Below are 16,866 nucleotides of genomic sequence, written 5' to 3' on the forward strand. Positions count from 1 at the left end.
GAAAACAAATGCTTGATGACACTAGAAGAGAGCGGACTGCACTTGACTGACCCCTAGTGGTGCTAAAATTCATAACAATCTCCCTGTAAGTGAACGTGCATGTTTAAACTGCAAACAGTACTGGTGAAATTGAAATACTACCTGAATAACATGATTACTTTGTCCTTATTAAAGTTTGAAAAGGTTATAGTATTGTTTAATGGAGTCCTATTATTAACTGATGAAGAAATATATAGCATAGTTAATCAAATAAAGAATATTAAATGAACTGTGGGTTGACAAAAATATAACATTCTGAAGTTTTCACATGACAGAGTTAAACCTTGTTAAAAAACAAACAAACAAACAAACAAAAAAAACACATTCCAGTAATTAATTACATAATTGGTCTAATTATTTGATTAATTGTATAAATTTAACACTTCTCTCCAGGCCTCAAAATGTTTTATAGGTCGTGTACCTTTAAATAATTAACTGTAAAAGACCTTGAAAACATATTAAACATGTCCAATTGAATAATTAGATCAATTAAGTTAATTGAGATGTTAAGTTGGAATGAAAACCAGAAGACCCTGGGGCACTCGAGGACTGGTGTTTGAAACCCATGATGCAGATCAACTTCAAAGTTATTTAAGAGTTGTTTAAAAAATATAGACCTCAAGTCTAAAATTAATAACAAACAAAACAACTGGTTAACATAAATCTTTGTTTAAATCCTGTGGGCCCAACTCAAGCAATCTGAAACACCATTTTGACTTGTAAATCACAAGTGGACTGACCACAAGTAAACCGATCTGCTCATCTTGAAGAAACATGGTTAAATACAGGTTAACATCAATGTAATTTATATACATCATTTACAGAAATGGTGGCGATGGCAAGGTGCAATGAGGAAACCATTTTTCTCAATTGTCAGAACCCCCCCCTGCATGTCTTTAACGTGTACTAACTTATTGCACCTCAGCAGTGTCTTCTGGGTCAAAAAGCATGTTCCTGACTGAAGTGTGTCAATTGAGGAAGCAGCTGGTAATGACAGAAAAGAAGGCCCTGAAGGGGGCGGGGGGGGTCACAACATTTTCACTGCAGGTGAAACAACCCCAAAAACTACAAAACTGTCAAAAAGCAAGGCCTGCAAACAGACATTTCTTTAACCTACTGTATGACCAGAAACCATGTTTTAAAATGAAAATACATGTTGAGACATGTAACCTGTGCAGTGAATAGATGTACATGATATGGGAATTGAACTGGGCCCACAGAATTTAAATTTATGTTAACTAACTGTTTGATATTTGTTTGGTGCAAAACACACAGAAACAAAAACAGATTTGATTTATAAAGACCAAAACTCACTGGAATGCATTAACAAGGGGGCTTATTAGTTTCATTTGAAACAACAGACTGTACTTATCACATTGTTAAACACTGTCTGCAGTAATCTCTCATTACCACTCTGCTGCTTGTAGAAATAACACAAAAAACCAACTCTAATATCAAATTAAACCACACTGAAACTGAAAACAAGATAAAAAGAGAGCTATTGTTGACCTGATATCTTCTAAAGACTTCCAAGATGAAAGGGATCCTGATAACATTCACAGGCACTCAAATAAGAATTGAAGCCTTTAGTTCATGCCACCTTTTAGGTTATAGTCTAAGATGGTTCCTTTTCAGATTGTCAATGCAGGGCAATGGTTGCCCACAATATGTAGTTCCGAGGTTTTTACTTGCCAGGACTTCAACCAGGTTATTTTAATTCTACTTGGTTTCCTCTGTACTTGAACTAAAGCTTAAGTTGATGTGTACTGCAGCTGCCTCATCAGTTAAAAATCTAAAGCTGGCTCTCTGTGTGACTTACTTTTGAGGCCTGATTTTTTAATTACATTCAGAATTACTTAATTTGGAAACCATTCAAATGCCTGTAGTTTACAAAACAATTTGATATGCATTTACTATATGAATCATAACAATATCGACAGTTCACATAATTTAGCAATTAAAGACATCAAAGCACAAGTCATCTGGCGTAATCAAAGCCGTGCAAATATGTGACTAAACAGTAGCCATAGAACTAATGTTTCAAGTGTCAAATCATGAATCATATCCCTCTGATCATTACTGTGAAAAAGTTCAAACACAGAACTTACTGACTTAATTAACTCTTTTTGACCAGTAAATGAAGCCATTGTACCACTGTGAAACTAGGCTTGTCAAATCACGACCGGATTAGCTATTACAAACAGCTTTAATCAAACTTTAAGCAACTTGTTGATACCTCCAATCATACAAGAAATCTCCTTGAGCCTATCTTTTTTATTTGCAACAGGTTTCATTGTCTCAAAGTACCCAGCCCTGCAAAGCTCCAGCTCTATAAAGTGTGCTGTGTGTGGAGGAGATACAGCAGAGTATTGCTGATTTCAGACTACAGTATGAAGATGTATGGTGATAAGGTTGACCTGATGTTTGCAGGCATTTTCTTCATGACATTTTGTGGTAAGTTATTGTTATCAATTATTTTTACCTTCTAAGTTGCATCACATGTATGTATTAGTTTATTTGGTGAAGTGTATTGTTGGCAGTTTTGAGATGTCCATTTAATTGCTTAACAATGTACAGTACACAACACAGTGCATCAGTTAAGGGTGTTATTTTGTGCAAAGGCAAATGCAGTTGCCTCTCATAACTGTAGAAATCTAGTAAGAAACAGTTTAGTATGTTGCAGTTATTTTTCTGAGTAATTTCTTGCAGAACAACACTGGAGAAATGTAACATGCACTTTTTTGGAGCAGCATAGGAAGAAATTAAAATGATGCATTTGAAAGTAAAATCCAAGGAAAGAAACAAGTTTATGTAAAAGTTGTATGGAGAACACATGCTTCCATTCTCTGTGCTTATAAGGTGTTTGGAATTGATCAGGGCTGTGGTTCTCAGCCTTTGTCTTGGTACAGACCACCTGTGTGTTGAGACCAGCCTAGGACAAAACCAGATATATTTATTCAACTATAGAAGTTTTAGTAGAATACTTTTAAAGAGTATAGTTATTACTGTCATAAAACTGCATCAAATTAACATTTAGGTACCAGTATATTTAACAGGATTATTATTATTATTATTATTATTATTATTATTATTATTATTATTATTATTATTATTATTATTATTAGTTTTAAATTAATTTAATTTGTTTTGCTTGCCATATGTTTTGCAAATTGATGTAAAATTGATGTGTAGGCAATTTATAGTTTCAAAAGAGTCACTATAAAGCAGCAAAATCAATTATCTGAGACAGCGCTATACTTGGTTACAATACACATAATTTTGAACGGTAAACATTTTATTGAATTTAAGAAACAATATGGTGCAAACTGGACATAGTGAAGCAGATGTTAAAGAGTAAGTAGCCGGGTTCTGAAAAATACAGCGTTCCACGTCCCCACATGTTGCTACAACTGTTCAAATAGGTACCATAATTTTTCCTTACATTAATAACACCCCGACAACTTTTTACACTTAGCGCTTTAAAGTCTATTTTAAAATGTTCACTCTAGTGCACTGATAGTGTAAGGATTATTGCCCACATTGTCAAACAGGTAACACAGCAATAACGATCCGTGATGTGGTACACTCTCCCTGTAGTGATTTCGAGGACAGATCTCAAACCCCAGCGATCTAGAGCGGCCATTTTGAAAAGAGCTTTGAAACAGATTTAAAAGTTGTGTGTAAAAAGTTCTCAGGATGTTAACAATGAAAAGAAAAATGACAGGTCCATTATTTACACGTTGGGATGTATAATGCAATATTTTTCGGAACCCCGCTACTTGCTCTTTAATCTGCCCCACTGGGTTTAGTTATTGCTAATAGGATTTCCCTAAAACAGGTAGCTTTGATTCAAAGGTGGTCCTGGAGGTATAGACTGGCATGAGTTAAGAGTCTAACAATTGCCAAGTACTATACAAGCCCTCTCCACAGACACAGCACATATGATTCAATATTGTGTTTTTCAGGTGTTCACTTTGGGCAGCGGGTGGTAGAAACACAGAGAGGCCCTCTTTTCCGCACAGAAAGCTCTCATATTACTCTGTCATGTAAAGTGAGAGGCTACGAAGGCACTCCAAAACAGAACTTCCATTGGTCCATTTATCGGCCTGCTTCCCCCAGTGTGGAGATCCATATTGTGAGCACAGCAGACCCTCACTTCACATACGCTCTCTATCGGCACAGAGTGAGAATGCAGGACATTTACATTGAGAGAACCAGCACAGACTCAGTGCTCTTGCACATAACCAAACTACAAGTGCACGACCAAGGAGAGTACGAGTGCTACACTCCCAATACAGACTCTGTCTACTACGGAGCCTACAGTGACAAGACAGTCCTCACAGGTATGGTGCTGAAATCAAGCCAGATTTTTCTTCATGTAGTTCCTTCTTGTCCATTGGATTTTGTTTATTTGTTTTAAAGCTGTAGTGTCCTGCAGGAAGGTTAATTTTCCTGCCTTTTTTTCTGTGTCAGGTGAATAAACAACATAGTATTTTCAGCTTGCTATAACAGCATTTTAAGTGCTGTTCTGCTGTAGTCTGCATTCTGCTGTGGTATAAAATTAGTTTATAGTACAGTATAGCCAAGCAAGATAAATCAGTCAAGTATGGAAAAACAACACAGTAAAGCACTGTAAACCAATACAAGTGTGAGAAATGCATGGTACACGTCAGCATTCTTGTGCATTTACCAGAGTGAGCTTTTTTATATAGGGATGATTTTGTTTTTCATCCTGAATTTCCCATTGTTTGCCATAGCTATGCAGCACAACTGACCTAAACAAACTCTAACTTATGATCCTGGCATCCTCATCAGCTTATGTGATGACAGAATACTGGGGTCATACACCAGCTGCCTGGCACATATTTCAACTACTATAGCTCTGCCCCAACCCACATTCCAATAGACACAGGGATATGATCACTGAGCCCAGAGATGAATATACATAAAAACCTAGTGTGTCAACAGCAGCCATAACCTCTTAGAATGACAGACAGTCAAGCTAAGGAAAAATGAGGTCATAAACTTCCAGTGATCCGGGTGCCTCAGTTTAAACAGCCTGACACAGCTGCCATACAGCTGCTCGCCATGGAAACAGAGCATAATTGTGATTAAGAATGTTTGGGATATTAAATCTCAGTAATCTCAGTTGGCATCTTAAATATTTGCAGAAGTCCTCTTTCTGTTTCTGTGTTGGCTTTACAGTGCAATATGTCTGTAGACGAGATGTTTATTTTCAACTCACCAAATGCATTGTAGCCCTCTTCCCCCCCTTTAAGCTCATTGATCCAAGACCCAGCATCAATGTAAGAACCAGGCTCGTCTACAGAGCTTTTAACCTCATCTCATCACATCGACAGGGGACACTGACCCTTATAGCAACATCTCTAATGGTGTTGCCTTCCTTACATTACAGGGTCGGAAACCAAGCAAGTTATCGTTGGAATATTTACTCAGTCTAGTAAAGCAGCCAACAGATTTTACTATTAATGTATGTCCGTTTTTCTAAATGATAGTGGTGAACATTGTATAAATACATTTAAAAAAAAAATCTCTTATACAAACATCTTTTAAATGGTTAAACCAAATTGCAGTATTTTCTTCTAAATAAAGCAAAACAACACTAGCCAGAACCTCTCTTTTGGTGAAACATTTTTTCCCAGCATATGCTGGGATTACATTTTAATTATGGCTTCACTACACCTGTATAGTGACTTTTAAAAAGTGCCAACGAATGTATTAGTTTTTTTGTAATGTATTATTATTATGGTAATAACGATGTATTATGTTCCGTATTATGAACGTTTAAATACTGCACACAAATACACACATTTACATTGTTAATCAGATGGCTATGTCTGTTTATTTAGTCATTCCAGATACACTTCAGGCCCGAATCTCAGCTCTATCAGTTCGGAGAGCTGCAGGAGAGTCCCTCAGTCTGTCCTGTGACGTGTCGAAGCGAACTTCCCAGCACACGCACCTGTCCATCTCCTGGTTCCTGCAGAGAGGAGGAGAGAACCTGGAGATCGTCACTCTCTCAAGAGAATTCATCCTGCGGGCTGGAACGGCTTTTCACCGCAGACTTGAATCAGGGCACCTGCGCATGGACAGAAGTGGTCTGACAACATACCAGCTGACCATCTTCCAGCTGCAGCATTCAGACCAGGGCGAGATTTACTGTGAGGCAACTGAGTGGATCCAGGATCCGGATGAGTCCTGGTATCCCTTATCAGTAAAACAGACAGAAAACACAAAGGTCACTGTGGAGCAGAGGCCGCCAATGGCAGATGTCCAAGAGTCAGGTAAATGTGTAGTATTGTATTTTCTTTTATTTAATTGCCTACTTCTCTACATGTTATTAAAATAACAAAGTGTATAAATGACTGTGATAGATGGCGCACAAATAAAGAAATACTGTAGCACTGGCCAAAAACACTATAGTTTTCTAAAATATTCTATAATATATACAGCAGTACATTATAGGAAGCTATAGTGTTTTTCGATGGCATATAATATTTTTCATTATTATTTTCTTTTTCCAAACCAAAACAGTTACTACTGAAATGAAATTTAACACATGTTACAATAGGAAACATCTGTCATGTCAGGTACCCTGTTTGTGTCTATACTGTTTTTTTTTTGTTTTGTTTTGTTTTGTTTTTCAAATTTTCTTTAGCCTACTTTTGAACCTGTTTGTCTTCAAACTGTTTCAATTGAAATTGTTAATCTCAATTGTTCCACGTTGTTTTCTCTAGAGTACACCACTGATTCGTCAGTCCCCAAAAAAACATTCCAGCCCCTGCATGCACATGGTAAGTCTTTTATAAATATGATAAACAGGGTTACAAGTGGTCCCTGCCAGGTCTTATCAGGTGTATCGAATTTCTGGATATTCTTACTGTGATTTGTTTTAAAAAAAAGAATAATCGGTACAATTAATATTGTGCATTTTTTTTCTACAGATTTTAATTAAACTTTTTTTTTTTTGCAGGTATTGTTCTTCAGGCTAGCAGTCTTTGCTCAGATGTTGTATCTTTAACAAGTTCTTGGGCCTACTATGTCTTGATCATCCTGTTCTTTGTGATCTAATACAAGCAGAACAAGGATGACAACAGGCAAAAACAACTAACACTGTGTGCAGTGGTCTCACATGCAGGGATTTAAACAGGACATTTAGGAGAAAGTGGGTTTGTTGTCACAGGATTTGTCCAAGTAATGTTTAGGTTTATAAGATACTACATTAATGTTTATGGAGTAGTGTAGTTATTCCACCCTCATGAATACAGAGTGGAATAAACACAGACCTCCGTGAACTTTCATGTTTAAAAAATATGCCATATTTTCAAAGTGTTACTTATGGTCTTTAATTAACTCCTATTTTCTTAAAGGAAAAAAAAAATCATGAGAAACAAACACCTTGAGTGTGCTTCAGAGAACTTGAAATATATTACTTAGTTGTTTGGTTCTAGTTTTGTAACATTAACAGACATTTGACCTCTTTAAAAAAATAGGACTTACTTAAAGACTGCAGTAAACATTGAAAAAATGATGGCGTAGTATGTTTAAATGTAAATAAACAGTTGAGTTCAAGCTCTGCATTTGCTTAGCGTGGCAGTGTTTTGGAATAGTGTGATTCTGTTGTTAATTTTGAATGAATGCAAGGAAGAATGACAAATGAGATCTGGTGAAAAGCATTGAATACGTTAAGCGTTGAATACTAAAAAAGTTATTCAATGTTAAACCCCCAAATATTACATTAAAAAACATGGAACCATGGGATAGCAAAGCTACTATTATGTGTTTATGTGCCTATACTGCTAACTCAGCTTCCTAGGTATCTTGTGGTTATTTTTTGATTAATGTATGTCCACCTAGACTTGTGTCATGAGAGGTAAATATATGCACAGTATACACACCTTATATTTTACAACTCATTTGTACTCCTTCCATAAGCAAGCCTTGTGTTTTGACAATGTGTTACTAAACCACTAGCTGTTTTCTATTATGTACATGATATGCTTGGCATTCCCTCAAGCTGTTGACAAAATAATATGGCACTGATGAGGATGAAAATATGTTATAGGATAACAAAACGTACATTGATGCCATGTGTAACTCGAAAGCATCCAGGTTTAAAACTCTTTTGTAAGAATAATTTTGTACAAGTTGTGTTTGTACTCATTAATGACATTTTTTTTTTTTTTTTAATAATTTTTGTATTCAAACTTTTTGAATTGCAGTTTTGTTGCATCTTGCTGCCCTCTTGAGTATGTGGGCATTGCCTCAACTTGTAAATAAAATGAAGAAATCCAAAACACTGCTCCTTGCTTTTTCGTTTGTTTGGTCACATGAAACAATCCACTGCCTTCTCCATTTAGAGATGTTTATTTATTATCCCTGAAGTACTTTTGTATACACTGTAATTACCACCCACTTTATTGGTGAGGATTCCCGGAATACAAATTCATGTGCATTGAAGCACATCAGAAAATCATGAAGTTTCCCTACAATTCTATATGGCTGTTAAACTCACAAAACACACGGAATAATGCTTACATGATTCCATCATTCTTGTGTTCCTTCTCACAAAAAACAGGCCATTAAGAAAACATTTGAATGAGAGCTTCTCTTTGACTGAGTCCTCTCACGCATTTGTTTTTGCTTTTTATAAATCACAAATCAATGTATCAGCCTTTAATGAGCTCATACAGCATCAAGGTAAAATCAAACCTCTTCATATATATTGTTATACAGTGCTGTTTTTTTTTATTTTTATTTTATTTTTTTATTGTACATTCTGTTCTATTTAATTCTCTATTAAATATATTTATTTGCCTTAAAATACAGTTGCATTATGTTCAATCACTACTGTTGACTGCCTAGCTCAGCCTTTTATCCTTTTGGATCTATTCTTGCCCAGCAGTCTATTTCTGTTTGTCTATAATGATAATCTGAGCCTTAAAACATAAGTGATGATTAATGGATAAGTTCTTAAAAAAGAACATAAAATGTTTTGTGTTCTTTGCACAGCATGCTATATCCACACTTTGACAAATCCAGAACATATTTTTATTTTTGTTACATTATATGTGTTACACATTTTTCACAAGACAAAAAGCTTAGTACTGTAAATCTGCCCCCGCTGCATTGTTCAGAGAGCACTACCATGCCTACAATGTGCCATCAATAAAATTAATTGCAAGGCGCTCTCATTGCTTTTCCTTCTTGTGACTCACACTGGGTCATTAAATTCATTTTAGACGGTAGTTATGTCCACCCCACGCAATGTATATTATGAGGCTGAATGGTTTGACGGTGCATTAAATTAGAGGTCTGAGTTCAGAGAGTCTCAATTACTCTTCCTCTCATTCTGTGCTTATGCGCATGCAGAGTCATGTAACATATGGACAGCAGGGGGCACTGCTGCTTAGACTAACTGCTTTCAAATATGTTTGGTTGTAGTGTGTTTAATTCATCACATTTGTACATATATTATCTCATGGATTTTCATAAGTTATAAAAAACAAAAAAAAGTGTATATATATATATAATATATATATATATATATATATATATATATATATATATATATATATACACATACACACACACACACACACACACACACACATATATATATATATATATATATATATATATATATATATATATATATATATATATATATATATATATATATATATTTATATATTTTTTTATATATCAGACTGTCGAAAGTTATCGTTAGGTCCGGTTAAATCACTAGCTGAACTTAAGATCTAAAATTAACCCCTAAGAAAGTTTGTTGACTTAGCAAACACTAAAAGCTTCAGCGCATGCCACCAACCACCTCTCACAACCTCCATAACAGTATTTATTATCTTAAGACCTCTGTTGCTAGCCATAAATTGCATGGGTTGTCAGCTACAATTTAAATGATCACCCTTTCTGTCAATGACTGTTGTGCATGACCATATAAACAGTGCCCACTATCTATATTGTAATGCAAACACCTATATATATATATATATATATATATATATATATATATATATATATATATATACACAAATGAGAAAGAGCAGGGAATCCTGCAGAATCCTACTGAGTACATGAGCCCTAAAAGTCTTGCTTCCTGTGTTTTAACCAGTTATGTTTTCACTTGTGCCACCTTGCAGTCCCTCTGATTTTGTATGGTAAAGGGAAGCAAACAATACATGTAATGTGAATTAGTCCTGGTGTTTGTGTTTCTGTACAACACTCAGCAATAGAGCAGCATACTCAAACCACGAGAAGTAATCATTCCCAGGAGTGAAACTTGAAGTTGCATTTTTTAATCATAGTCAGCACATGACAAATTGGCTTGCTTAATTACTTTTCCCGGAGATACTCATATACCGTACATGGCTCATAACATACTCCCTGTCTTAAAAACAGAAGGTACATCAGGACAGTAGCCAGCCATGAAAAACAACTGAGGCTAAGCAATGTGAAAGAAAGCATAAATAAATAATTATTTGTATGATTTTAACCAAGGCCCATGCCTTGGTCTCTCATAGCTGGCAATGGCCTTGTACATGCTTTGGGTGAAGAGCCTTTAGGATTTTGTTGTCTCAGACATGTTCATACTCAGTGTTGTGTCCATGCTTGAGGAGACCTTTCTTGACACAACATATAAGTGTAAACAAACATTCAGTGATTTAACCACAGTTGTAAAACCACTACCGGATTCACTGATATACAGTAAGTAACGCAGATGATTCTTTATCATAAAGAAGCCAAAAAAATGGTGATGCCTTTTTTTATTTTTACATGTACTGTAGTACAGTTCTACGACACTAGGCTTTACAAATTAGACCATTTCTATGTTTTTTAGAAACCAAAGAATCAGGTGCTCCTGCATTCAGCTGGGCTGATAAATGTATTAAGAGATGTTTTGCCTGTTTCTCTACAGTGAGAATATTGTTGGTTTGCAAGAGTTTAAAGTAGCTACTTTAATGGTATTTCTTGTGAAGACAGGTTCATTTAAATCACATTCCTGAAAAGTACATTTCTCGTAACACCTCTGTTTTATAAGTGACTGGTTAAAGTGCAGGATTCAGCTTTCAGTAAGTGTGTTGACACTTGTTGAACACTACTGTGTTATGTAATGTTAAGAGCTAAAATTGTTTGAGGTTTTTGCTCTTTCAATGATGTGGTCAATTATACATTTTTGGGCAGCGAGAAAAAAAAATTGGATTGCCAACATAAAAAAAAAAAGTTATTTTGTCTACATTTGCTATTATCTGTTGTTTATTACTAACCTTGATCATGAATGTATTATTAAGAATAATTTAAAAAATACAATAGCACCATGAGTTAAGACATATGCCTAAAAGTGCTTTGACATTGTCATCGCTTTCACTAACGTCTTTATATTTACGGTAAAACATTTATTAAATCTCTTTGATCACTATTACCACTGTGAAAGGAAATAATGTCTTTAATAAAACATTTTATCTGTAACAACCTTTATGAGGCATGCTTGGCTGGTACTGTGATATCTTAAAATAGTTTGGGTTTAAAAGCTTCTCCCTTGGCTGCCCTCCAGCTTGTTACCTTGGTATCAATATATTTCATTTTAGCATGGCCTTTCATTAGAGCTGAATAAAAAAAGCCATCATTATACAATTATAGGCACCTTGTACATCACAGCAAGTATCGTTATTCAACATGAAACAATTTAAGACAGAGAAATTTGAGTAATTTGCTAAAAAGTCTTATCATCCCGTTATATTCCATAAGGATCACTATGCATTAAAGTAGTGACATAAAAAAAAAAAAACAGATTGGAAGCAGTAAAGTCATTGTGTAAGATTGTCATACTGGTCTGCCTGTTGGTTGCCATCGGCAGCAAACCAAGATAAAACCAGTCTCAACTGGGACACTGTTAGCCCTAGTTAGCATTGCAATCTGGTTAAATGCAATCCTTCCAATTATCTCAAATGAACCTTCAAACTGAAACTGATGCAAAAGCATGCAAGCAGAACACTGTCATTTATGCAAAAGAGTAATACACACAGGTAATTCTTTGTGTGATGTCTGGTTAAAGACAGGATTGTAGACTACACATTGAACCAGTTTTGGAGCGTGATGTGATTTTAGTTTTACAGACTGGTTTCATGGTGCAGATGAAAATGTGTTATTAAGGCCTCCAGTTCTTCAAAGGGCAGCCTCCCACATGGTTCCAATCATTTCCACTGTGTTGCCCAACACTAAACATAGCTCACACTTAGACACTACATACTCTCCTTGGTAGACAGTGTATGTCTTACATTAGAACACCTGTTCTTCAAAAGAACTTGACTGACTGACATGTCCAAGTACCTTGCATTGAAGGGGCTGACTGTGCAGCAGGTTTATCTTTATTGTTCAACATTATGAAAGGAACTGTGAAGGATCCGCAAAAAATGCGTCAACGGTTATGAATGGGTTCTTTTGTTATTGAGAGTAAATGATACTTTGCAAAAAAGGAAGAGTTCCCAAGTACTAATTGTTGTACCAGTACTCCACTACAACTGGCAGCACATTCCCACGTCAGTGTATTTAATGGAAGTTATTAAAGTGCATGAAGAACCACTTATTGTGTGACTGTTTAACACTGCTCCCTGGTATTTATCCAGTGACCACTGATAATATGCATGCTTTGTGGGCTGTCAGACTTTTCTGATGGTTTTTATTTAAGTGTTGTTATGCTGTAGTTTCATACGTGTTGCTTTAATCTTCCTAAATCCACTTCAAATTGATATTTTATGCCATCTATATTTCCTAATATTAATGTTCTGTATAATTTATCCATTATTTGCCTTGCTTATTAAATATTCCAAAAATTGTTTTGAAAAGAACACTCAAACCTGATTGTGAAGAGGTGTGGTGGGGATGCCAAGACTTTAGTGCCCTGTGGCAAAAGATAAGCAAATTATTAAAATCAAAAGGACAATACAACACTTGTAATGATTTGGGGAGTTTGGAATTTCCCATACATTATGAATATATATTAATAATATTATATTAATCTTTAAACTTAACAGTGTTGTTGGACGAACATAACTAAACACCTATCAAATTATCTATATTTCTTTCTATATATATTATATTATTTATATCCCCATCTATTGGTCGTTTTGCACAAAACCTAACAATCACACAATTAATTAACAGTGTGACGTGGACCGATCGTAATCTTTAAGAATCTCACGGTGCCACCTGGGTAGCATTTGAGCCAGTTAATTAATTGTCACCTGCACCTGGCTAGCATTAGAAATTCGAGCCAGGTGCACGGTATAAAAAGAAAAGAAGCAGTCTATTCAGGGCTGCTGAAGACTGAAGAGCCCGGTTGGGAGTGTGTTCAACCGTAAGGAAAAATAATTTTTAGGTAGCGTTAAACCGATGTTTGTTGTGTGTATAACAGGTAAACAGCTTAGCTGTCCTGTTGTTACTTTAGAATTTGTTTTGTTTTAGTCAGTGCTCATAAGAGTTAGGTGTTTGTTTTGTTTATTTTGATTTTGTGTTATTAAAAGTGCGCACAAGTGCTGAAAAATCAATTTCTGTGTCCTGGGTCTGTTTTAAAGGGGCAACGAACCACAGAGAGTTGCAAGCTCGGTTACTATATATATATATAAAAATAAAATGGCACACACATTCTTAGCCTGCTTTAAAGAACTATGGAATGTGCTTTGAGAAATCTCAGTCAGACAGCTCTCTTCCACAAAACAAAGATTGATAGGGGGTATAGTGTCACCATGGCAACTGCTGGAATACCCCCCCTCCCCCTCCCCAGGGGCCATTACTATCTCCTTGACAAAGACCATCCCACCATTTTCTATGCAACTCATGTAACAGTCCATGAAATTCAAATACCACTGTAAAATGTTTTGGTGGCAGTTAAACTGAATGTCTGCTACTTTTTACCCCAGACAAATTTCAGTCAAGAAATGTATCATTAATGCTTTGGGTTTTACAACTGACAAAGCTTTACCAAATGTGGAGGAACTGGCCAAGTTCCATCTCCATGTCAGATAGGTAAAGTAATACCAATGGGAGCCAAAAAGGACAGTGGTCTTATAAAAATATAATATTATGATTGGTCATGAGAAAGAGTAAGGTTTTGGTAATTAAGTATTATTATTATTATTATTATTATTATTATTATTATTATTATTATTATTATTATTATTATTATTTAGTAAAATATTAAATGCAATGGTGTCTATTTACTACTTCAGTTGATTTGCTTTTGAGAGTGACACAAATTAAAACTAGCATGAATAAACTTGCAGCAATAGGATATTTCTTTAAGCTCCTTGGTAGTTTATATATACAAAGCAAAACCAAAATTATAAAATAGTGGATTACCTTTTTTTCCCAAAATGTTTTTTTTTTTGTTGTTGTTCAACTGACAGATGTTTTTTTTTTTTTTTTTTTTTAAAGAATGGGACGTTAGGCAGACGTTTAAAGTCAGCAAGATCTTTCATTCGAAATATAATTTCAACTCCAGTATATATGCTGAGAAGGCATCACCTGTGATTAGTCATAATGACCACTAGAGCCCCCTAAGTGTACTTGGGTATTCAGGGCATGTCTGTCAATTGGCTTTTCAGAAAGATAAGAAAATGCTAAGTGTGTGTAAGTTTATGTTTCTGAACAATTGCCTTCAGATTTAAAACACTGGTTATATCACCGGACCTTATTTGGAAAATATTTGTAATACAGAAATGATAATTGTTTGTGTCCCCACCCCACAAAGCCCCTTAAAAAAAAAAAAAAAAAAAAAAAAAAATATATATATATATATATATATATATATATATATATATATATATATATATATATATAAATTATATATATATTAAGTTTAATATTAACAAAGTAATTAACATCATTCCCATTCATAAGATGTGTGTGAATAATTAAACTCGACCCTCAAGGCTAACCCCCTGTCGGCATTATTTTGCGTTTTTAGCTTTAAAAGGCTGGTATGAGTGTAGACCTTACAGTTTTCACTAGTCATATATTTGACCGTTTCCATGTTCACTTTTTTCATCTAAGTGAAATCTGATTAGACTGATCCGTCTTATTTTGGGCTGGTCATCTGCACCACTCTAATCAAGAACCTTGGGTTGTTTCGTCTTTTCTATTAGTGTGCGCTTCGCCTTTAAGCCTGGTTGCACAATACTTTGACTTACCTGTACTATCAATGAAGGAAGAGGAAGAGAATGTTTTTCAATTGAGCAAAAAAGGAAAACCCCGTCTTCCACACTCGCTTCAGTCCTCCGATCCAAACTGGAAGAAGGAATAATGACTTTAGAAACATCTCTCAACAAAACAATATAGTACAGTACTCTACAACACTGCAACTCACTGAAGGGATTGTTTCGGTTTTTTTTTAAGTTTCTTTTTTTTAATTTTGAAAGTTTTGAAATCTGCCTGATTGTAATTTGAAACCAAACGCATTTGCATTGTCACCTACAGAGTGCTGGGAAACCCTCGGTGTTTTTTTTTTTTTTTTTAAGACAAGAAAGAGAAGAGCAACTTGACAACATGGAACGCTTTTTCGACAGCTTTTTTGTCCTATCTACAATTTTTGGTGAGTTTTTTTTTTTTTTTTTTTTTTTTAAATCCAGTACAATATATATTATGTGTGTGTGTGTACTTTTTATTCACTGTGTTTTTTTGTTAGTTTTATTATGCTGAAAAAAATGTGTTCGTTTTGCGGAAAGTCCAAATCAAATGCAAAATCCTTCTTGTCTCTAAAGGTACCGTTTGGTATACCCTCATGTACTGTATGTTGACCATCTGCTAAAGGCTTGAAGTACAATTTGCCGACCGAAAAAAAACTTTTTCGTTTACTCTGGTTTTGTGTGAAGCTTGTAAACCAGAATACAGTGAACGAGACAGCGAGCACATATACCCAATGACTGCGAAAAACTACCTTCACGTTGTTTATGCACATATTAAACACCAATCGCCATGTGGTAACATTTGAACAATTTAAACAGAGATAGGTGTTCATTGAGCGCTATTATAACACTTTTGTTGCAACTGAAAGTAATTTAACACAGTGCTAATAACACAACTAGATAACTGGATCTGATTTTTTTTTTTTTGGTACTAGGTTTGCAAGATTAACAAAGATTTTAAAGAGAACTGAAACAGGTACATGTTACATTGCGGTGCAGAATATGACAAAATACAAAACTGCGGGAAATATACCACGTTAATCATTTATAAAGGGTAGCGAGCCAGTTAAGAAATATAGGGGTAGTTTGTAAACTGTAAGGCATGTACAACGTTAATCATGGAAATAGAAGCTGGCAATCTGTAGATGATATTTCATGGAAACGAGTACAGTATTCCCTTTATTGTACCAGCTGTTTCTGCCAGTGTATGACATTTCAGAAAACTACAGTGCACGAATTATGTTTGTACTTGAAGCAGGTGTTATCCAGAGGGACTTTTAAGTTAATTAAAAAAAAAAAAAAAAATTCCAGATTAAAATTTCTGTGTTGGCTATTGTCTGTGGACTATGTATCATGTTAGATCACTATTTCGATACATTTAGTACATCTGGACTATTAACAGGGTAATTATACAACGGATTGCTCCATTATTGTTGGTATGATTAAACATTTCACCACTGTTTTCTAATATTTTATAACATATGTTAATCTGGGATATTAACACATATATCAATTATCTTGTATGATGGTTTGGGTGTATGTATTATTTATTTAGCAGATGCCTTTATCCAAGGTGACTTACAGAGACTAGGGTGTGTGAACTATG

The 16,866-nt window shown here is 35.0% G+C and overlaps 2 protein-coding genes and 1 long non-coding RNA gene across 4 annotated transcripts in view; 2 read left to right on the forward strand and 1 right to left on the reverse strand.

Annotated features, from left to right (window-relative positions):
* The first annotated feature begins 966 nt into the window (after positions 1–966).
* LOC121320732 (immunoglobulin superfamily member 3-like) lies at positions 967–9,473 on the forward strand. The gene is made up of 5 exons (XM_041259317.1): positions 967–2,493; positions 4,005–4,382; positions 5,910–6,344; positions 6,798–6,854; positions 7,034–9,473. The coding sequence occupies exons 1-5, from the start codon at positions 2,430–2,432 to the stop codon at positions 7,129–7,131; spliced, it is 1,032 nt and encodes a 343-aa protein (XP_041115251.1). The 5' UTR covers positions 967–2,429; the 3' UTR covers positions 7,132–9,473.
* Positions 5,957–15,352, reverse strand: LOC121320734. Its single transcript, XR_005950872.1, has 3 exons — positions 15,267–15,352; positions 6,173–6,267; positions 5,957–6,040 (listed from the first exon to the last, which is right to left on the reverse strand). It is a non-coding gene; the product is annotated as an uncharacterized LOC121320734 (long non-coding RNA).
* The window catches only part of LOC121320731 (prostaglandin F2 receptor negative regulator-like), a 29,357-nt gene continuing 27,763 nt past the window's right edge, over positions 15,273–16,866 (forward strand). Inside the window, exon 1 of one of the 2 annotated variants that reach the window (XM_041259316.1) lies at positions 15,273–15,667. In XM_041259316.1, coding sequence (XP_041115250.1) covers positions 15,622–15,667 — 46 coding nt within the window. In that variant the 5' untranslated portion in view covers positions 15,273–15,621. The remainder of the gene's footprint in view (positions 15,668–16,866) is intronic. The other variant, XM_041259315.1, reaches the window with a different exon arrangement.

The sequence above is a fragment of the Polyodon spathula genome, chromosome 9 (genome assembly GCF_017654505.1).
Source record: "Polyodon spathula isolate WHYD16114869_AA chromosome 9, ASM1765450v1, whole genome shotgun sequence".
Taxonomy (NCBI): domain Eukaryota; kingdom Metazoa; phylum Chordata; class Actinopteri; order Acipenseriformes; family Polyodontidae; genus Polyodon; species Polyodon spathula.